Source organism: Dermacentor albipictus, chromosome 3 (genome assembly GCF_038994185.2).
Source record: "Dermacentor albipictus isolate Rhodes 1998 colony chromosome 3, USDA_Dalb.pri_finalv2, whole genome shotgun sequence".
Taxonomy (NCBI): domain Eukaryota; kingdom Metazoa; phylum Arthropoda; class Arachnida; order Ixodida; family Ixodidae; genus Dermacentor; species Dermacentor albipictus.
This window is the reverse complement of record NC_091823.1, coordinates 107,569,166-107,591,447: the sequence shown is the minus strand read 5'-3', so window position 1 is coordinate 107,591,447 and position 22,282 is coordinate 107,569,166. Positions and strand designations below refer to the sequence as shown.

General features: G+C 43.4%; 2 protein-coding genes across 2 annotated transcripts in view; one reads left to right on the top strand and one right to left on the bottom strand.

The window, feature by feature from the left end:
• LOC135904915 (alpha-tocopherol transfer protein-like) overlaps positions 1-1,112 on the bottom strand; it is a 36,035-nt gene extending 34,923 nt beyond the window's left edge. Inside the window, exon 1 of the mRNA XM_065435921.2 lies at positions 1,052-1,112. The gene's annotated coding sequence lies outside the window, so the exon portion shown is untranslated. The remainder of the gene's footprint in view (positions 1-1,051) is intronic.
• The window catches only part of LOC135904916 (alpha-tocopherol transfer protein-like), a 143,849-nt gene extending 130,493 nt beyond the window's left edge, over positions 1-13,356 (top strand). Inside the window, exons 4-8 of the mRNA XM_065435922.2 lie at positions 5,949-6,074; positions 7,979-8,230; positions 8,956-9,149; positions 9,580-9,690; positions 13,180-13,356. Of these exons, the coding sequence (XP_065291994.2) occupies positions 5,981-6,074; positions 7,979-8,230; positions 8,956-9,149; positions 9,580-9,690; positions 13,180-13,356 (828 nt within the window). The 5' untranslated portion in view covers positions 5,949-5,980. The remainder of the gene's footprint in view (positions 1-5,948; positions 6,075-7,978; positions 8,231-8,955; positions 9,150-9,579; positions 9,691-13,179) is intronic.
• Positions 13,357-22,282: the final 8,926 nt, after the last annotated feature.

Sequence of the window (22,282 nt, the reverse complement as noted above, 5' to 3'; positions counted from 1 at the left end):
CGCGAGCGCGATCATGCCCGTAAGCCCGATCCCGTGTGTAGGAGCCATGTGGGAGACGCTTGTGCAGTCGAGATGCATACTGGTCTTGTGATCGTCCGCGTGTACATCAGACCGAACACGTTTGCAAGCAGGTTGTGTCACTTTACGATGACAGATCCTCTCACCGTCTATCGCAGCCATCACAAGGCAATACTGCGCATCCGTGACAGTGTGAGCGCGGGAGTGTAATCAACGGCTACATGATCTAAAAGAAGGGCTATGCAACTTAACGAAATGTGTCTTCATTAAAATTCGTCGTTCAAAAAATACATTCCTAAACGTGCAATCGAAGCGTCGGGTCGCTCAGAATTTCTTCGATTCGTTGCGTGGCCGTTACCTTTGGAATTTGATTCAGTCTGCATTGGGGGAAAGCTTTGCGTTCAACCATCTTTCTTCAAGGAATGGGCTTTGCTTTTTTTTTCATCCCCCGCTGCGCTCCCCGTTCGCTCTTTCATCTGCTGCACCCGTTCGCTCCGTAACGCCGGGAACGCCCACGCTCGACGAAGGAACGGGCTCCTACGCTCCTACGAGCGGCGCTTTCAAAAATAACGTTGCTTTGACTGCCGTAAAGGAAACGTGAGTCGACACTTTCTCACCAGGGAAAGGAAATCGTGCGCGACATACTCCACAGGCCGACATGTTTCTCACGTCGACCATGACAGTGATGCAGCCGTGGTCAGTTGTCATCATGAAGAAAAACAAACAAGAAGAAATTTGCGCAGACACTTCCTCTGGGTTATCTAGGTATGCCTAAGCATTGTGCCACTAGCTCGTCTCCACGCACCTCGGTGTGATTATCAATGATATGAAACTTTACCCGGCCAGTACAAACGACAGCGCTGCGGCGTCATGAACTGGAGCGCGTGTCTGTGCAAGGAGCATTGTCGACGCAAGTACTGCAGGTGGCGGTGCCAGGTACGCTCATGACGTTCCGATCATTATAAGCCGTTATCCCTCTTTAGCGCCTCCTTATTCATCCGCATCGGACCATTACGAACCGATACAAACTTACCCAAGCGGCGGCTTCGTATGGCACCGCCACGCGTACCGTGCATTGAAAGCAATCTGCGATGCCTACAAACAGCGCCGACTGCTCGTAGTTTCATGCGCTGTGTTCTCACCGCTTACTTAGAGCGTTGACGATAGATGCGCGGACCCATACCTTCAAAACGACCTGCGAATGTGGCAGTGCGTGGCATGTTCTGAGAGCTCTGTGAGCGCTGTGTTCTCGCCGCTTCGTTATCGTTGAAGCGAGAGGCAGCAGGAAGGTGAGTTCGTTCGCTGCTGTCGGCGTTATCTTGACAACGGTCGTCTTACGGGATGGAGGGACGGTTTTCTTGTTGGGTAAGCATAGAAATGCTTACGCATTTAAAACAAGAAAGGAGCGTTACGCAACTACTTCGTAGCCTATTCATAAACAAAAATGTGAAGGAACAGCTCGTGAGGAAGAAGGTGCTCACCATGTGATAAACAAGCGGTAATCTCTACCTGTCGAACGTGCGGCGAGTGTTAGAAAGAGTAAAGAGGTAAGGGAATGGCAAGGACTCATCGTGACCAGGACGTCACTAACGGCTACCCTGAACCGAAAAATTCCCCCGAAAGATCAGCTGGGCCCGAAAGAAAGCAGGAGCAGCGTCAGTAGAGGTCGGCTTGTCATGACTATAGCTGTCTAGCTTTCCTAGCATGTAGCAAGGGAAGTTTATTTCCTTCCTTCATTCCTCCTATTTCTTTGCCGTCCTCCATGTTGCCATCCTGCAGCGAGTAAGCTTCCACTATTCCTGACATGACGCGCTTCACATGCATCGGTGAAACACGTATATTGCATCACTTACTACATCTGTACGACGAATTCGATGTGATAATCCATTCTAGAAAAATATGTTATTTATTTAGCAGGTAATAAGCTTGAAAGCTTGTGGATACACTTTTGCCACGTTCATCCAAAGGCGAATTTCTAATTCAAATATCCAGCGCTTGAAACCCAGGCCATGATGCAAATGACACTCGATGCTGATAACAATGATTTCGCAAAAAAAATTAAATTAATATATGCATTGCTTTCTCCTCAAAATGTGGCAAGAGCACATCAGACTATTCTGGAAACTTTAATCCTGCTCTTAAAGGGGACTGACATTGAATCAACGTGTTGACACGAACAGATTATTTCTAATTCGTTTTTCACCGCATGCTTAGCTCTCTCATAGTCGCCCGTATATTTACGTGTTGCTGCTTTAATTCATTTATATGTTTCTCGGCATGCTTCACTGAGGTCATTTTGTTCATATGCGCTGTGGTGGAAACTCTGTGGAGTGCGCTTTCCTTATGTTTGACTTCTGGTTTTTTAAGAGTTTCTTAAGTTAATGGGTTACCGAAATAAATTTTTATTTTACCTCACGTCGTAAAGTAGGCGTACTCAAATGTTCAGACAATCCGTAGCGTAGAAGAAGCAAAAAAGTAGGAGGTACATTTAATCACATTGCCGAATTTAACAGACTTGTTCCAATCATTTGTCACTGTAGGTTGTTTCCGTCGATAACTTCTGGACGTACTGGAGCTCATACAGAAACAAAATGAAGAATGGTATTGTAAGCGTAACAACCTAAGATCTCAATGTGTCGCTAACAAGTTCTCCAGAAGTAGTCGTGAAACATGTACGTACGTAACAGCTTCATGAGAAGAAAATAGGCAATCCTGGCGCGGGAAGACAGGTATGTCGAACAAAAAGGCATCATTGGGAACTTAAATCTTCACTCCCCGCGCTGGACTCTGTGCTGGATTTCACCTCCCGCTGAAGGCACTGCTTTCGTTAGACACTTTTAAATCCTTTACCTGCGTGCTAGCTGCGAAGACGTAACGTCTCCTTCGAGGAACGTGCGCGTGAAGTAAGAAAAAAGGAATAGCGGGGGAAAGAGCAAGGAGGATAACATAACACTGACAGCGTAGCGGTTCACAAACCATGGTAAACGTTCCCACGGGCCGGCGTGAATGTGCGTACCGGCGTACGTCTGGGGAAACTCAAAACGTAACAAAAGACGAAGCCGCGAAGGCGTCCGCAACGTGTCCATCGACATGCCTGACTTTCCTCACTTCTTAGCCCGTGCTGTGCACGCCGAGCAGTGAAGTCAGCACTGCTAATCGATGTGGAAGAGCATGTGTGTGAATGCGGCGCACGCAACTACACAATTCGAAGAAGTGAATTAGGTGCCTTTGTACTTCTTTACTGGAACTGTGGGAGAGTCTCAGAGTAAGAACTCCCACAGTTCTTCAATGCAGCATCGAAGCGTCAAGGAAAGAAAAAAATCACGATCTGGTTTCCCCACAGCGGGCCATTTAATTAGTGAGACCCTCTCCGCCTGCAGACAAAGCACCTCGGTGCACAGGCTCACTCGGTTGTGTATCGGGGGTCTCAGGCCCACCTCAGTCTCATGTGATTGTCTACGAGCCTGTTTGCCTTCGGTTGGATGATTCTCCGCGTGAACTATTAGGAATACGACGTACCACCACTGCCAGCTAGAGATAGGTGAGAATGCGCTGCTAATTTTCTGAAGCCTCCATTCTAAAGCTTGTTGGTATAATTTAGCGGTATTACGTGCCTCCGTAAGTGATTGAAAGGGCCCGGAGATATCGACGTAGAGATATCTTAAAAGACGAAAAGCACTGTCATGGAAGCAAAGACGTAGTGAAATTTGGGTTTCGTTTACCAGAACTTTCGTGTATGCCAAGGATGCAAAAATTATGAAAAATTGTTTTATTTCAAAAGCATTGACGGTTGTAATTTCACTGCATTGAGAAAAAGGCATTATTGTACTCTGCTTGCAATAACCCAGCTTCTTACGCACAAGATATTTGTTCATTTGCTCTCGGTTTTCGACTGTCGCCATAACGATGCACTAGCGACGTGAAAACGAGGCAACGTAAACGCTTCAGGGTAGCCGATGATGGCATCACGACAATGAAAATGACTGACAGATTGGATTTTCTTTACTGTTTGATACCACCATTTGAAATTCTTGTGAAGCTGTGATCTTCCATATAAAGTTATGTCAGCCGATGAGGTAGGTGCCGTTTTGGTGCCAGTTTCACTTGACCGGTGTCCCGAGAAAGCGTTTAGACGAAGTTTGTTTGACAATATATAGTGCATGTTACGTCTATAAATCTGTTAAGAAAATAAATTATGCAGATCCGACACTCATTTTCAAATCTATTACAAGTAAAGCTTTAGTGAAGCGGTTAACTAGATACTTTACAACTAACGAAGACGCGTACAAGTGTGTTTACTTTCATCCTATGCAGCGTCGAACCTCATGCAAGTTTAGTTTTATCCATAACAAAAGTTATAAGTTTGATATCATACTGCTCCCAAGCTATGATGAATTCAAAACATGAAATCAATTGGGTGCACCATGTAAAAGGTCTACACAGCAATATCACGAGGATGAAGACCATATATGTCAATCCTGGATGGAGAACGATGATGGCAGTTGTATACACAGACAAGTTCGACATATGTCGCGCTACATTTAACTATTATGTAAGTTATGGGGTATTACGTGCCGAAACTACGATCTGATTATGAGGCACGAGGTAGTGGGGGCCTACGGAAATTCGGACCATCTGGGATTCTAGGGTAGGGGCACCTAAATCTAAGTCCACGGGCTTTTTTTCGCATTTAGCCCCCATCAAAATGCGGCCACCATGGCCGGGTATCTGTCCTGCGACCTCGTGCTTAGTAGCCCAACACCATAGCCTTTAAGCAACCACGGCAGGTCATAAAAGATTCTGTACTTGTGTCACAGTGCCGCATACCCCTTCTGTATTGTTGTTCAAGAGTGGCCACGTACCCAGTGGCCGATATCTAATCGATGAATCAATGACAATCAAATCAATCAAAGAATGCGTTGAAGATATAGCGCCAATTTCTTAGCATGTTGCTGTGCGTTCGACGTATTTGTGACCAGATATTATTTGTTCGGATTTTATGAGTATTTTCTTTTCCTTACACAAAGCAGAGCTGTGCTTACTCGCACTAAACTGTCGGTCAGCGTACAACGTTTATACATAAGCTCGTTCGCTGGTACTAGCATTCGGCGTATAGCTTTCGTATCTATCTATCCACCAACTCGCGCAGTTTACTATTCTTCTCTTCATGTTTATTTGTTGTTGTTTTTGTCGTTCCGTCGTGCTATTGTCTTTGCCCTCGTTGTCACCATGTAGGCGTCGTTCTTGACATCGTATTGCCATCATTCCGCCGCCATTGTCGCCATCATGGTGTCGTCGCCGCCGTCATCAACATCGTCAGATCACGATAATCGTCGCCGTGCAGCCATTATGATAGCTGTTGTCTGCATCGTCATCACGAAATCGTTACATTTATTTGTCCTGTGGCCGATCAGGCCTACATTAAGAGGGTTTGTATAAAACTAGAAAAGCTTTTCACCATATTGGGGACGTTGGTATCAGTCCGGGGGGCAACTGCATTCTGAGTGAATGAGTTTGGAGCAGCAGCAATTGCAGTAGTTTGATTATTGTTTTTTTACGTTGTGTTCTTGAATTTTCGTGGTCACGGTCCTTAATCAAATCGGCTACCTTGTGCTCAGCAGCATATTGCCTTTAGCACAGAGCCACGGCGACAGGTTACTAACCTTCTTCTCTATTTAACCTAATAAAGCAGTGTTTTTAGTCGTGGGCGGATCTTTTACCTGTTACGTCTTTCTTTATCATAAACTTATTCTTTTGTTTGGTGGTTGCAGAAACCACCAAAAGCATATGACAGCGTCAGTGTATGTACACTGTACTGTTGGAATTCATTGTGATAAAGAATATAGTTGCCACTAAATGAACACAGAATTGATTTAACCAAACAGAACATTGTACTTGTGTTTTCAGCTTTTTTTTTCTTTTCATTACAGCCCCTGAAGCCGCGTCTTCTGTACCCGAGAACATGGAGGACTTGAAAGTGTTGGCAAAGACAGAGCTGGGAGAAACAGAAGAAGTCAAACGGGAATCCTTAGCAGAAATTAAGAAGCTTCTCGATGGTAAGACACATCATATGAACACCTTGCGTACACCCATCCGGTTTTAGTGGCATGCATACTTCTCAATGGGCGTCTTAAACTGCGATATTTCATTTTCCTTCAGATTTGTGACTTAAATGTTCAGTAATGTTCAGTGACAAATTTTTAAGGTATTTAACAAACTTTCAGGAAGTTATCTATCTATCTATCTATCTATCTATCTATCTATCTATCTATCTATCTATCTATCTATCTATCTATCTATCTATCTATCTATCTATCTATCTATCTATCTATCTATCTATCTATCTATCTATCTATCTATCTATCTATCTATCTATCTATCTATCTATCTATCTATCTATCTATCTATCTATCTATCTGTTTGTCTGTCTGTCTGGCTGGCTGGCTATCTATTATCCTGCTTTACTGTGTCTATAGGTAGTCCATAGTCGAATCGGTAGCGCCTCGGGCTGCTGTGATGTGGGAACGGGGTTATAAACCAATCGTCAGACGAACATGGATCACTGAGTAGGTACCGCTGTTTACCTTTACGCCAGTCTTTAACGAACCTTTTTGACGCTGTTATCGGCGGCTAGGGGCGCGTTACAGCGTATATGGCATGGGTTTGTACCACTGCTCAACGAATCTATTTCACGCTTACTTGGAGCACACCGTACTGTGTGCCATTCGATCTGTTTTGCTCTTCCGTGAGTCTCTTGGGTCCCCATTTCGTTCACTAGGTATGTGCTAGTATATCTGTGTCACTCACCAATGAACGTCATTGACGCCAACTTCGATTCCTAAATAATTGCAACTAGGAATGTGCCGCTCTATAATGACAAAAAATATATCGTTTTAATTTCTCATATGCTCGGCAGAATCGAAACCATTGGAGCCCGCTTCAGACGGTTTCCTTAAGGACGACAAACCAACGCTTTAGCAAATTGTGCCACAAATGCAACGCTTATGTGACACGCTTCAATGAGTGGATTTCACGCCACTGCTTTGGCAAGTTGCGCCACGCATGCGCTGGTTATTTTCCGCTCTTTAATGAACCTCTCGCCAATTTGGTTCCGTGAATATGTGCCACTGGTTCAGAGTTCACAGAGCGGAAACAGTTCTCAGGGCTTGCAGGCAAAGGCACGCCACACATATCGTTGGGGAGGCCACGCGTGGTCTCCTCTGCAGGGCCACTAGATGCCGCAGTGTGTCGACAGAACAGCGTGAGGGGTAAGTCCGGCTGTCACATGACGCCTTTCTCAGTGCATCCACCAGCACGCCATTCACATCGGAGGCACCGTACAGGCTCTGCGGCGGTGGCGCCGCATGGTGCAGGCTGTTCCACGAATCAGTCCTAAGGGAGGAGTCTCGCTGCAGTACGCGCCTCATACATAAGGCTTTTTGGCAGCGGCTATACGTTGTGTCGTTATATTGCTTCGATGCTAAGCTACGGCGACACTCATGAGAAGATGCATCCTGCGGAATTTTTTATAAAGCGACATCGACGTTTCGCCACTGCATACAGGTCCTCCTAAAGAGCATGACATCAGAAAATAGCCTCATGTAACTTGAAATCGTCAGTGATTACGGGAAGAGTTGGCTAGTGATGCTACCACTAACGATGTTTCGGCTCCTATTTGTGCACTGCTTGCAGTTAATGCTGTTAGAAGTAGCTCTAGATACGGGTGGCTCTTCCAGCTATTCATTTGTCTTTTTTTGTGTGTGTGGTCAACGTGAATTACTAAAGTGAGCATTTCTTTGCAGCAAATGTGCCATTGTGATGCTACCATACTTCAGCCGTGGACGGTATCAAAATTTATGGGTACATGTTAAAACTTGCTACACTGGCTGTAGTAGACCGCGCAATTTCTCTGCGCGTATTCCACGAGATGAACTTAACCGACTGTCTTTCCAACACGCAGAAAACAGTCAGCTGCAAATTCCCCGTGATGACGACGTCCTCCTCATGTTTCTTCGTGCCCGAAAATTCAAGGTGCCTGAAACCATCAGGACAATCAAGAGATATTTGCGTGCTCGCAGAGACATTCCAGAGTATTTTGACAACTTGACTCCGTCGAGCATTCCCTACCAGGCTGTCTTCAATGAATACAAGCTCATCATGTACGCAAAGGAAAGAGATTCCCAAGGAAGGGCTGTGGCTTACGTCAATTTTGGTGAGCAAAGTCAGATGATCCGCTTGTTTATTGCCGATGAACTTAAAAAATAAGCGAAAGAGGTCAACGTAGAGGTCTGAAGAAATATTCGCGGCTGATCACGAAGGAGTAGACGTGCCACGATAGAACTTGTACTCTATTCAACATTTCCTCGCGAAGTTCAGCGCGTTCAACACTCTAATTGATATCGGTAATAGCTCTTACAAATTGTTGATTTGCTTTGGTGCAGCGCTATTGTGGCTGTCCTCTAAAATGGTGAAAAAAATATGTGCCTATGTTGTGGTTGAAAGCTACGTCCAGTCCATATAGAAGTCAGTCCTTTCGAGCAAACTAACTTATTCTTTTAAAAATTATTTCCTTGGTTGAAAATAAAAAATATTTCCTAAGCATCTCACGGGTTATGCAATGTGACGTAGTGAGATTAATGGGAATGCGTTCTAGACGCGTCTGCTAGCCCCGTATCAGCGTGACTGCCAAGGCGAAGCGTGGAACTCGCGACCTTGTTAAGAGCAGCACTACTCCCATAGTAACTGAGCTAGCCTAATTGGTGAAGGTGCTTTTAATATTCATATTGCCATTTTCGCGTAATGTATTCCGCTGTTGGTAAACATAACCGCAAGACGTCATCGCCTCACACTAGATATGTGCAGGGTCCAAATTCAATGCGTCCAATCAGCACTGCAATCACTACTAAAGGTTACACTTATTCTTTCTTGTCGCAACAGGCGCCTGGACTCCAAGCATATGCTCTATGGATGATCTGGCAAGGTGCGTGTTAGTCGCCCTGGAATCGGGCCTCCAAGACGAAGAAATACAGATTCGAGGAGGTGTAGCGCTTATAGACCTGAAAGGCTTCTGCGCTCGCCACCTGGTGCAGCTCACACCAAAGTTTGCCCGAAAGGTCATTATTCTGGCACAGGCAAGTGTAAAACACGCATTATTCACTGAACAAGAGATTTTTGACACTTACAAGCCTACAAATGATTCCGAGTGTTCACAGAATGCAGACATTGATTTCTAATACCTGCTTATAATTTTCCTTTTCAAATAAGGCAAAGTAAGTCATGCGATGAACTATATCATCGTAAGAAAACGATAAAAGTCATCACAATGCAAAAATTATGACAGTCTCATTGGCGTCATTCTCTAATATTTTACATATTAACCTTAATTGTTTATCGCAGTTATAGATTATGTTATTCCTTAATACAATGTAAAATGACTTTCTTTAAACGCGCCCCTTCCATGAAATTTAGAAAAAGAACAATACCAACCATGTAGTTAAACCTTCTTAATGGTGGCACGTCTATGCCTATTGGTTTAACAGTTTGGCCTTGTCCAACTTTCAGGACACAGTCCCTGTACGCATCAAAGGGATCTACTTCATCAACTGCCCACCTGTGACAGAGACCCTTTATGGCCTTGTGAAATCATTTCTTTCGGAGAAGCTGCAAAAACGGGTAAGGCAATGACTGCAATGGCGCCTACCACGATGACGCGAATGCGTGCCAATGGCATGTCTTTGATCATGTTGAACCATCCACATGCGCTGTTACTTTATCCACAGATTTGTTATATATATGTGATTGTTCATAGGCATAGGAGAACTCAAACAAAAATTTGAAGTTATTATTCACTCATTATTCTTACGCTTTGGAGGGCTAATCGAGATTCTGTAAATATGGCGAATTTTGGTACACTCTAACAACATTTTCTCCGAGTTTTTTTCTAGCATGCGCAAAGACTAGGTGCGAGATTCTTCAGTGTGCCTCGATTTAACATTTTTTTAGATACTGTTGATTCATATCTTCGCTGAAAATTTGTGGCGCCTATTCAGACAATTCATGAGTAACCACTAGGCGGCACTGAACCCACCGCATACTGTGCTAGCAATTACTTTTCACAGCCACTCCGACTTGATAGACATAGGCCCATATTTGTTTATACGATACCTCGTAATCTTACGATGTTCTTACGAACGGTATTACGGAGTCTACTGGTGCGTGAATTGACCAAATAAATAACAGAAATTTCGTAATGCTAAAGGATGACTACGGCGAACTTTATCACATGCAATTTTTTGCCACTAGTTTCATATTAAAAAAAAAACAACTGGCCTTACAAACCAACCATATTTACCCAATGCGTCGGCCATTCATGTTGTGAAAAAATTAAGTACGATACTATTGGGGACCATGTGAAGCGTTCCATCGAGGTCCCCGTTTGTATGCCGTTATATGCCGGCAAAAGGAACAATGAAATGGAAACTGAAAATACCCTTCACCCACTTTTTATTCAAGGACGCGGAATGTTATCGTGAACATTGTGCGCGTTCGTAGCAATATCTGAGTAGTGCTTTCCTACCCTGAGAAGCTAGGGAAACTTTGCCAAATGAATAATCCTTTCCAGAAAAAGAAAGAGCTGTGCACTGTCAAACATCGTGATCCTTTTGTTACGTGTGTGTCTGACGGAGTATATGAATTTCACTTATTGTGTGGTTCCTGCTGTATCGGTCAGACTGGGAGGTGTCTGAATGAAAGATTTCTAGAACACAGGGGGAAGGTGGGGAATTACCCTGATGGGAATCTTTCTGCGAATTGTCATGACTGTGGAATAAAGAGCAAGAAGCCCTGTAAACCCTTGTTGGACATCTGTAATATAGTCGCCAAACATAAGAATAGGGATGTTAGGGGGATCATTGAAGCAGATTTCATTAGAAATCCGGGTGTGTCGTGTGTCAGCGCACCTTCTGTTTTTCTGTTGTCCAAAAAAAACTAAGTTTCTGAGCATGGCCACCTGATGTCGGCATTCCGGTCTTTTGACGTTATGAAGAAAAGTGTACAAACGATGCAATTTTGTAAATACACGATCACTTGGAAATAAGCGCTTGTGTTGTCTACTCCTCACTTTGTCCTTGTTTGTGCGCGCTTCACCGCGATCTGCCATATGTAACCAACTAGCTCAAAAGTCGGTCCTCTTGACCTTCAGACCCGCCTGTTCTCGTCCTCAATTCCAACATACTTTTCATCATTTCTGCTCAAGAACTTAAACTAAGTTATGTGGTTTTACGTGCCAAAACCACTTTCTGATTATAAGGCATGCCGTAGTGGAGGACTCCGGAAAGTTCGACCACCTGGGGTTCTTTAAGGTGCACGTAAATATAAGTACATGAATGTTTTTGCATTTCGCCCCCAACGAAATGCGGCCGCCGTGCCGGGATTCGATCCTGCGGCCTCATGCTCAGCCGCCCGACACCATAGCCACTGAGCAACCCCGGCGGGTCTGCACAAGAATCTATTTGTAATACGTTGAGAAAGACCATTTGACTGTGGTTTGAGGTATTCTATTTGTCGTTACCATTTCGTTTTGACAGAAATTGGCTTAGTGGATGCGCATTTATTGGAACATTGAAATGACGGTGACACGGCCTTTTGAGCGCAGCAAATAAATAAGTCCTACTCGTTAGCGAGCAGCTAACCAACACTTTTATGATTAGTTGAGCCAAATAGTATGCGTGTATACGCTGTAGGGAGCCTATAGTTACGTTAGCAAGACCAACATGCCTTTTCCTGACTTCTTAAAGTCGACGCTATTTCCCGCCCATACGAAAATGACGCATGAAACACGACGCCTATTGGCCGGGTTCCGTAACTGGTTGCGACTGATCCTTATGATTACTAAAAACACTGATGTCCGCAACCATACAACCGCTCAAAAGGGATTACCCCATGTAAGCGTCATAGATCGCCGTCATCGTTTAAAGCACAATCAAGGACTTCAGTTATAGATTCCCGGTACTGAAATGTGGCCGTTAGCTTGTATAGCCTTTTCGTCCGCATTGGACAATGCCGCCACCACAGGTGTCCCTTTTGTCTTCCTATTATAAGGTACCTTTCGCACTTGTGCATTTCATGTGTGTCCTCCTTGAGGTTACTCTACTATGATTTACAGGTTATCTTTCTTGAGGTGGATGATTCGTTATTATTAGAAAGTGTTTAAGAAAGTGCTCGTGAAAGAACATGAAGGAAGTCGCTTCTTGGTAAAATGGTCGTGCCGGGTACAGCACCGGAGCGATGCCACTGTCCTGATACCATAGTGCGGTGACAGAAAAAGTGACTGTCGAACTTGGCGAGTATCGATCTCTCTTGGTGCAGCTTCCCGTTACCGCATTGCTGAAGAAGGAGCGGAATGGCACAATGGCGTCTCACAGAAACAACTTACCGCTGCCAATTTTATTGATTTGGCATTGAAGCTGAAACTGACCAATGTATCTTTACGAATAAGGAAAACGACTTTGCGTACTAGAAAGCAAGCAGGGGCAGCATATATTTTAGCTTGCTTTACGAGAAAGGCACTGGACTGGCTCAGGTGGTCTTAGTCGTAGAGGACATTAACCGGTACTCCATTAGAACAACATAACGGGCGCATTGGAAGGCAAAGCATCTTCAAAGACAGTAGGAAAGTGATTTTCCTGGTGTGATTACTTAAGTCAATGCTAAAAGGTGGGACGAGTAGACGCAAGCGAAGGGTAATAGAGATCGTCTTTGAATAGTGGTATACATAAAATTAAGTGATGACAGATGGCAAATGCGTTAAATGATGTACAGATTCATATATTTTCTTGGAAGAAAGTCTATGAGGCGTTTCTCTTGTGTACGAGACATATTAAACACCTTTGTAAAAGGCGCCGTGGGGCCCCTTCAAGGGCCCCTGAACATCTTGTGTGATTTGTATAATTCACTCTATTGCCTGAATTATTAGTTGTTTTGTCTGCCCTTCTGTTCAGTAGGATGAAAGCGAGTAACGCACACCTTCTCTCTCTGCCCTGAATGACAGTATGTTAGCATTTTGTGAGCCACATTTACTTTCTTCACACATGTGCGGTTTCCTTTCATGTTCACTTAGGAAAACAGCTTGTGCAATTATTTGGGATTTATGATTTATTGCAGCTGCGTTTCATTGGAAGTGACTTGTCGGAACTTTGTGGAGACATTCCTGCTGAATTGATGCCACCGGAGTACGGAGGAAAACCGGAAAATTTCGACTTACAGAGACAAGAAAATTTGTTCCTCGGGAAGGCGGATCACTTCGAAAGAATGCTGCGTTGTAGTTATGAAGAAAAGTAAACAAATTTTCAAAGCCCAGCTTGACAGAAGACTGAACCTGCAATTGGTACATCCTAGTTTTACATTGGTGTCTCACTCGCTTCATGTGTACATATTTTTCATATAAACTACAAGCAAAAAGAAAGCTTCTCGTCCAAATGAAAAGGCAAAGCAATGTTAGTGTTTCGATTATTTATACCAACTGTCAATTGCCTTGCGCGAATGCAAAAGACTGTATATGGTTGGCACCTATATGGATTTGATGTTCGAGTTTTGTTTGGTGGAATTTAACGATACTGAAGACAATTAGGCAATGTCAAAGTACTTATACACTAAACACATCTGCCTCTCGTTGGCATGTGAGATATACAGGACGTTGCACTTTATTTCAGCCAAACTTTCAGAATATGCAACTTCTACGTAGCTGGACATAACCACGGTAATGTGGTTTGCCGTCGCTTTCAGATACTCAGATAATTTTTTTTTGCATTCCGCCTAATTATATAATTAGTCTTAATAATTTAATCAACTTCTCAAGTATTTTATTCGATGAAAAGTGCCAATGAAAAACTTCTAGAGCAACATGTTAAAGTCCCGATGCAGCTTTCTGTTGCTCAATGCGTGCTACATGAAAGTGTTTTTCCGAGCACGAAAGGAGCCCCCGAACAGTCGCAAAGGGCTTGTAGTGGCCAGTCGCGCCGCAATATTGCGTGTATTCGCGGGCTTCTTTCACGCTCGGAAAAACACTCTTGTGTAACACGTATTCAGCAGCAGAAAGCTGTATTGGGAGTTTTTCCTGTTGCTCTATGTAGCAGCCATTGTCGTCTTACTCGACCGCCTTTTATATATGGCACCATCGTGCCTTGTACCACGAGCTGCGAAGTTAGAAAAAAAGATAGAAGAAAGATAAATAAATTGAGCTGCAGCGGCTCCTGGCATCGGTCCGAAGGGTTCTCAGGCCTTTCGCTCGATGACTCACGCGTTGCTAAAGGGGACCTAACCTCGGTCCCTATGCTCTACAATATTCTCAATGACACTTTTCATGTAATTATATTAATTGATAAGTCCATTATTGTTAAGACTAATTACCTAATTAAGCGTAATGCAATAAATCATCTGAGTATCAAGCGACTACAAATGTTACCTTGGTTCGTTCTAGCGGCGTGGCATTTACGTATTTTACAGCGAAGTTGTTTATAGCTAGGCTTCCGCGGAGTTTTCATGTCCGTCAACAAATCTGCGTGGGCGAAAACTCAGCTCCCAAATGTGATGTACAATCGCTTCTTTCTGTACAACAGCTTATGCGTCTCACATTTTGGATATGCATTTTCAGTAGATTAGTTATGAATAGGCACCATCTTCAAGATCAGTAGACTTTCACGTAAATAGATTTTTTTTGCTTGCTAACGGGGGTATGAGCACTGCTTAAGGGAGTATGAGCCATTCACTGTCTTACGTAACGGACAAATTTTTCATTGGGTTGACGTAGAAATGCTTACGCATTTCGTAACCAAGGTGATACGAGGATGCATGCGCGTACCTATCATCCGATGACCACCGGCCAGGACAATAAATGTGTTCGTACATTTGTTAAAAATTCAGTGTCACCTCTGAGTCATGTGCTTACAGCTTCGCTGGTCAACCTCCTTCACAGGGTGGAATGGCTCATGACTTTTCAAAGTGTGGTTCTAGTTACTCACGTGAAACACACTGTATAAATTTCTTATGGGCGCAAGAGAAATGTCATATAGGTGGTATTTAGTGGCTGTTATTTTTCGCACCCGATTATACAGACAGAAACACTTCTTGCTCGTTGCTCCTCCTCAAGGAAAATGCATTAACTCAGGCAGCGCTCCAACCAGTGCACTCTACTCTCTAAGAAGAGTGTATGGTCACCAACACCGTGCGCCGTATTGTACAATTATAGCTGCTACTAAGACTTTTCTACTGTATTTGTAGTTCTCATTGACACATAGAGGAGTCATAGTGTCTGTCACAGGACGCCTTGAGGACGCCCGTCATTTTGCTAATACACGTACAAAAACTGCATTCCCTAAGTTGATTCGTTGTAAAAGTGACATGATTTGGTAAAAAAAAAGCCTTTAGTCCATATCTTTGCCGGCAGCTCGTTTCAATATATAGTTGGGCACCTAAACAAAGCAATTCACAAGAACTTAGACTACGTTCATTACAAGAATGGCCAGTTCAAAGGTGTAGGAAAGCCCACAGGGTAAGAACAGCTGGTAGCAGCACTTTTGATGTAGGTTAGGTCACTAAAAGTAGAATTTTAGGCGAGAGTGCACAGTTCCAAGGTGTAGGAAAGCGCACAGTGTACAAAGAACTGGTTGCCGCACTTTTGGGGTAGGTTAGTGCTTTAAAAGCAGAAGTTGAGGCGAGGATCACTGCAGAATATGCAACTAGAGTGAGTCATCAGAACGCTCCTCAATGCACGCGCATTCAGAAGTGCGACACAATCGAAAAATTACGTTTTAGAGAAGCTGTTTCTGGGAGTAAAAGCACTAAAAAACACTTATGTGCCTAGCTTTTTGATTTGAAAAAGAAATACATCCCCCACAAAATTTATATTGTGAGCAAATGGAGAATTTTAAGTGCGAAAGAACAAACTTTAATGTGTGAGTGTGTGTAGCGGCATGGGAGCCAAATTAAGTCAAATTGCACGACACATGTACTCGCTTAATTTTATCGTATACCACAGTGCATCAGCTTTGTGTACCCAGCGCCCACCGATGGCGCAAAAATCGCTAGCAACCATGTGCTCCAATTAACGCGCTTGAATAACACCATATTTCTAACATGGATGTGTTAACCGCTTGATTTCTCGTAACAGACCGCTTATAGCAAACCGTTTAAATGTATTTTCTGCTTTGTTGAGTTGAGCGCCCTGACGCTGGTAGCTTTTACTGCAGTTATCTCAAATTTGTCACCTGCTTGGCATACTTATGAAGAAACAGAGAGGACTCTAGAAACTTTATCTACGACGCATAAAAGAGGCCCTGAGCCATTGAAAAATCCTGTAGCTGTTTCCCGACACCAAACTTACTGAAACGCCCGAGAAACAAGTCAAACTTACTGAAACGCCCGAGAAACAAGTCAAAACAGCACTACGAAAATTTACACGCCTTACTCATGGAGCTCCTGGTTATGCACCGAATCGCCTGATTACAGTGGCTGCTATCTATATACAATACACTTCACCAAAGAGCTGCCACAGCTAAACGAGCTCAACAACGCAATAATAATAGTATCCTTGAGCAGGTGGACTCCATAATATACAAAGGGGTTGCATTAGTGAGTCTGAACAGGAAATGACATATTAGTAACGTCTTCTTAACGTCAGACTCCGCGCTCCTTGCGTTACTAAAGACAAGGACTCAATTCGAAACCCCTTGTCTTCAAAATTATGCACTATATATTCTATTGTCATATAACCTATGGTTGCGAATCATGAGCGTCTTCATTTAGAGCATATCTGGAACAGATAATCCGACTTCAAGAAAGAGCCTTGTGGATTATGACGTTCTCCGGCATAAACAATCGAAGCAGACCACTTCTTCATTAACTCCGCGTACTACCATTTTTTTATTTCTACTTGTATTTGATTTAAAGTTGTCATGAAGTATGCATATAATCACAAACAACTATTCACTGCCATTAAGCATGTTTAATATGCTAACCTCTGGTGCTAGAAATGCGAGAAACCTAAATTTCAGTCTCCCTGCCACTCGTAATGTCTACATTCAGCGCTCGTTCTAATGTTATGGTCCGAAAATTTGGAATACGTTACCACTTGGCACTAAGGTCACTAGAGATCTTGTACTTGCAGTGAATACATAATTATGTATATATACAAATATATAACTACACACGTGCTACTTCTTTCATCGGTCTTGTTTCTATTAATCTCAATCTTTATTTTTTCTAATAAGATGAGCTGCTAGTACATGGAATCAAGGACCTGCAATAGCTTAGGCTATTGGCCCAACAGTTCTGTGATTTGCTGCTTTCATTGATATAAATATTCTTGTACAGTAAAAAAAAAGAAACTAACGCTTAAGTTGACACATCAAGATTGCCAACTGTCTTGTCTTCCGTCTAATAGGTGTCTTCCTCACAAGTCTCGAACCGTTACCATAAAGTGCCCTGGCCCGATGGGATGTGTTTGACAGCAGTAAACTACTAGCGATGCCAAACTGAATGCACCCACACCATCACGCGGAAAGCCGCCGATCCTACAAACACCAAAATGTTAAGCAAACACATGACGGGACTGCCGTATAGAGAGAGAAAGGCAAATGAAAGACAAGGAGATCAACCAGAGATTATCTCCGATTGGCTACCTTGTACCGGGGGAGGTGAAAAGGTATGCGATAGGTGAGAGAGAGAAAAAGTGAAAGAAAAAAGAATACTATATCAATGCTAGCCCCACTGTGAACCACAGCATAACAATTATAGTCGCCACAAACCACCATATCAATCTACCAAGCGCTACCAAAGCCGAAGTCCTTGCCATCATCAAGAAGCTCTCACGCTTCCGTTACGCTAGTGCGATAAAATATTAACTCGCATAGATTCGCACGGAAGTGCACTTTGCTATTCGCTTGCGGGCTTCTCTAATAAAGAGTCCTGTGCCAGGACTGGCTGGAATTCGCCATAAGAACGATTGTATACAGTGTAACAGCCTTTTGTAAATACGGACTTAGGTTTTCTGTCCATGCCGGTAAACTGCGGATTTAACGGATCAGTAAGTGAATTTCCTGATTGAGGCGCAGGTGCTTTGTCCGAAACGTCCAAATAACGCATTAAATTGGAAGCTATTGGCCAAAATAATGGATTATGAATGGGTGAAAGCAATGGATGTTGTTCAGGGATAGAAGTAGGACGAGAATGGTGGAGTTACGAGCGCCTTTAGCTCGAATGAGGAACTTGGGTCTCGTACCAGTGGCACGAGTCTTCGCTTGTTTATTTAAAGCCACGACCAACATTAAAGCAGGCATGAGTTAGGCGAGCTGTATTTTGTTACCTAAGAGTCCGGATGGTCAGTGGAGCAAAATAACAACGTACGCTGCTTTGGATGTAAGAAGTGAGTGTTGTTAATGACACTATAAATTTATTGCTGGAGTTTATTGAGGAGTCGTGCTGCAGCCCGACTCCTCTTTCGCGCTTCCCTGTGAACTCACGGCGCCATCTTGAGTCGCCACCACGACGCCACTGTCACGCCTGTGCGTGGCCTCCGAAATGCATGGCGTGCCAAGGGGTGTAAACGCTGAGAAGCGCGTCATGCGGCGGCCGGGCTCCCCATCTCGAGCTTCTAGTGGTGCTGCCGAGAAGTTCGTGTGTGGCTTCCGAGACCAGAGGTGTGACGCACCCGAATTGACATGTTCATTCAAGAGTGGCACACATACCCAGGGCATTCATGGCGCAGCTCTCGAAAGAGTTGGCATGGAAGGCGTCCAGTAAAAAGCGTCACATACCCGCTGCATTTGTGGTGACGCCTGCTAATGCGTCGGGGTGCTGTCCTTGAGAAACACTTTTTGATGTTAGTTCAATTCCATCAGGCATTGTAGTTAAATAAGATATGATTTTGCCATTGTAAAGCGGCCTGTTCCTTTTGGCGCGTATCAAATTACCAACCAGCTTTGGATGTAAGAAGTGAGTGTTGTTAATGACACTATAAATTTATTTGTACTTCTACTTGCGAATGAACAATAAAAGAGTGTGCCAGGGAGGGACGTTACAATGTCTGTATGATGTCCTATTCCATTGAAGAGTAATGGGACTTGAATTTCTTATTATACACATAAAGCAGGCAAATGTGGTATGTTTTCGCTAGGGTAGTCTTTATTTATTTATTTATTTATTTATTTATTTATTTATTTATTTATTTATTTATTTATTTATAGTACTATCAGGGCTTACACGAATCATTACAGAGAGGAGGGGTTAACAGATACATATAACTATACAAAGAAGAAAACAGAATAATCAGATAGCAGAGCATAGTTCAATGTGAAAATAACGCATGTTAGATCGACACAATAAGCATATCATAAAACCAGAGACGAAATATAATACAGACGGGTAATGCAGACGAAATATAAATGCGTGGTATGCATAGCGGAAGTTAGAGTCAGATGATAAGCACAGATTGATAGAAGCTAAATCATAATAAAAAGTATACTGTTAGTAGATTAGGTAGGTAGTACAATGCAAATAACTTATAAACACTCCTGGTCAGAAGAAAACGGAGCTACTCCGCACGTGTCAATATATTAAAGCCAAGGTATACTAGATAACGTTAGTAGGTACCTTATGGAAGTCACAGGTGTTAGTAATACAGACTAGTGGATCCAGCAGGTGATTCCATTCTTGGCATGTTTTTGGAAGAAACGAGTTACCATAGGTAGACGTTCTGTGGTATGGGATGTTCACTTTATGATGAAGGTCCAAGCGTGCAGAGGTAAAAGAGGCTGGTTCGATGTAGCGTGATTTGAGCGTGGGGATTGAATGGTATAGTTTATGGAATAAACAAAGGCGAGCGATTTTTCTGCGCTTTAAAGGGGATGTATCTTGAGGACAAGTTCCATGCTTGCTACGCTTGCTGTGTGCTCGCACTAGTTAAGAATAATAATAATAATATTTGGGGTTTTACGTGCCAAAACCACTTTCTGATTATGAGGCACGCCGTAGTGGAGGACTCCGGAAATTTTGACCACCTGGAGTTCTTTAACGTGCACCTAAATCTAAGCACACTGGTGTTTTCGCATTTCGCCCCCATCGAAATGCGGCCGCCGTGGCCGGGATTCAATCCCCCAACCTCGTGCTCAGCAGCCCAACACCATAGCCACTGAGCAACCACGGCGGGTAATAGTTAAGAATAAAACGAACGGAACGATTCTGTACAGCTTCTAAGGTGTTAATTAGTGTTAATTGATGAGGGTCAATATATGGTGTAGCGCGCATTTATTGTGGATACTTTAGCCCCTCTATTCAAGACAAACACATTAGGGGTTATCATTGCTCGCATTAAAAAAAAGGATATCTATTTGAACAAGAGAGTTCTGTTAATGATGAATAATAAAACAGCTATGACCAGGTTACATGGATTGCCTTCATTCAAGAATGTTTTTATATTGCTTCACATCGTGATGTGCAGCTGTTCGAATAGCTTATCAAATACAAAAGTTAACGGTTAGTGACACTGCCGGATGTCTTATTTGTACATATAACGTGCAAATAATGTATATAAATATATATAATAGGAGATAAAGCGGCAAATAAACCGCACAAGTTTTGTTCTGCCGACGAAGGAAAATAACAAAATAGTGTAAGGAAATAGCAAAACTGAACTTGACGTAAAAGTGAGGTGCGATCAAAGTGCAGCTGTGTAGCTACGTTGCAAGGTCAGCCAAAAAGCTTGCGTGCGTTTAAGAGAGCGTATCTGCGCAGTAAAACTTTTTTAGTTACAGCCCTCTCCATTCCAGCGATACGTTTATTCTTTTCGAGGCAAATATCGAAGAATTCTGTAACTGCGAGCAGCACTTATGATCTAGGGCAGGTAGTGGGTGACTCATGCTCGTTCATTCGGCATGCTATGTTAAATCCACGGCATGACGAACCGTAACAAGAAACCGCTATCCGAGTAAGTAGTTTACGAAAGATCCACAGTTTCAAGACGAGCGTTCTAACCACTCCGCCACGGCTGCTAGCACTGGCGAACAAATTATTGATACATTATTAGATTCTCCTCGCTCATCAGGCAAGTATGCAGAATGAACACTTTTATTAAAGTCGGGATTTACCAGAATCTAGAAACAAAAATAATATAATAAAATAAGTGACCGATGCCTTAAATGCTCGAATTAGCAAGCCTTCAAGCAAGAAGGCTAAAACACGTATATTAGCGGTACCCCGTGGAGGGCTCACCAACTGCGTGAGTTTTGCACGTCCTAGTTGCCAATAGATGACATTACGGAAGAATTCGTCTGCTGCTGCTCGCAGACAATCTCAGGCAATGAAGATAAAGCTAAGGAGACGAAATGTGCTCAAGTGAGAACGCTCTTGAAAAACATCTTCCATATACTCGTCCGTGTTAGTTTAAGCTAAAAGCAAGATAAAACAGTAAGATCTTAGTTGGACAGCAACATAAGAGAGAACATATCAGTGAGGGTTAAATCTGACTTATTTTGGCCTGAGAAAATTCAGAACCATTGCAAGTGGAAACTACGCTGATTCAGTATGCGCTTCAGAAAACTAAGAGTGCTCTCGAACGTTGCCCGGATACTTGGCGCAGTACCAGAGTGCAGAAGCTTCAGCCGTGAAGCTCTAACTTCGCTGCCAGAGAAAGTTGTCCGCAACTATAGTGTACTAAAGTACTATCGCGGTAAAGCGTAGGGCTCCGGCTTCAAATATTGATGGTAAAAATGGTAAGAGGCATCGAAGCCGGCAGGGTTGCCGCTTTACAAGCAAGTGGAAAGTGAGTATATTTCTTCACAGGCATCGTGTACACTGAGTACTGCAGGGTGCACCGGTTCGTGTTGTTCCTATCGTCCGTGTCCTGTCTGTTGAGTCGTAATTATTATTCAAAAAAATGCATACTCTAATACAGCAATGGGTGTTCCTCAAGTTCGTCTCCTTTTGACCAACACCATGTAGATACTAAGTTGTGTGCTGCAGCAGTGCAGCAGAAGTTGTTCAGGCAGAACCGTAGTTTTATTAATGTTTTCAAGAATCACGGTGGTGTCTTGGTGGCATCACGTGTGCATACGCCAACGTATCGAATGAGTCAGGCTCATAACTACAACTGGAAGGAATTCGGTTAAGGGGACCAAAAAATAAGTTGAGGGCGTTTCAATCGAAGCTTCCTTTGCCTACTTCCCCGTGCTTGGCGTGGCTGCCTGTCTCTCGGGTCAGTCACTCTCTCTTTGAA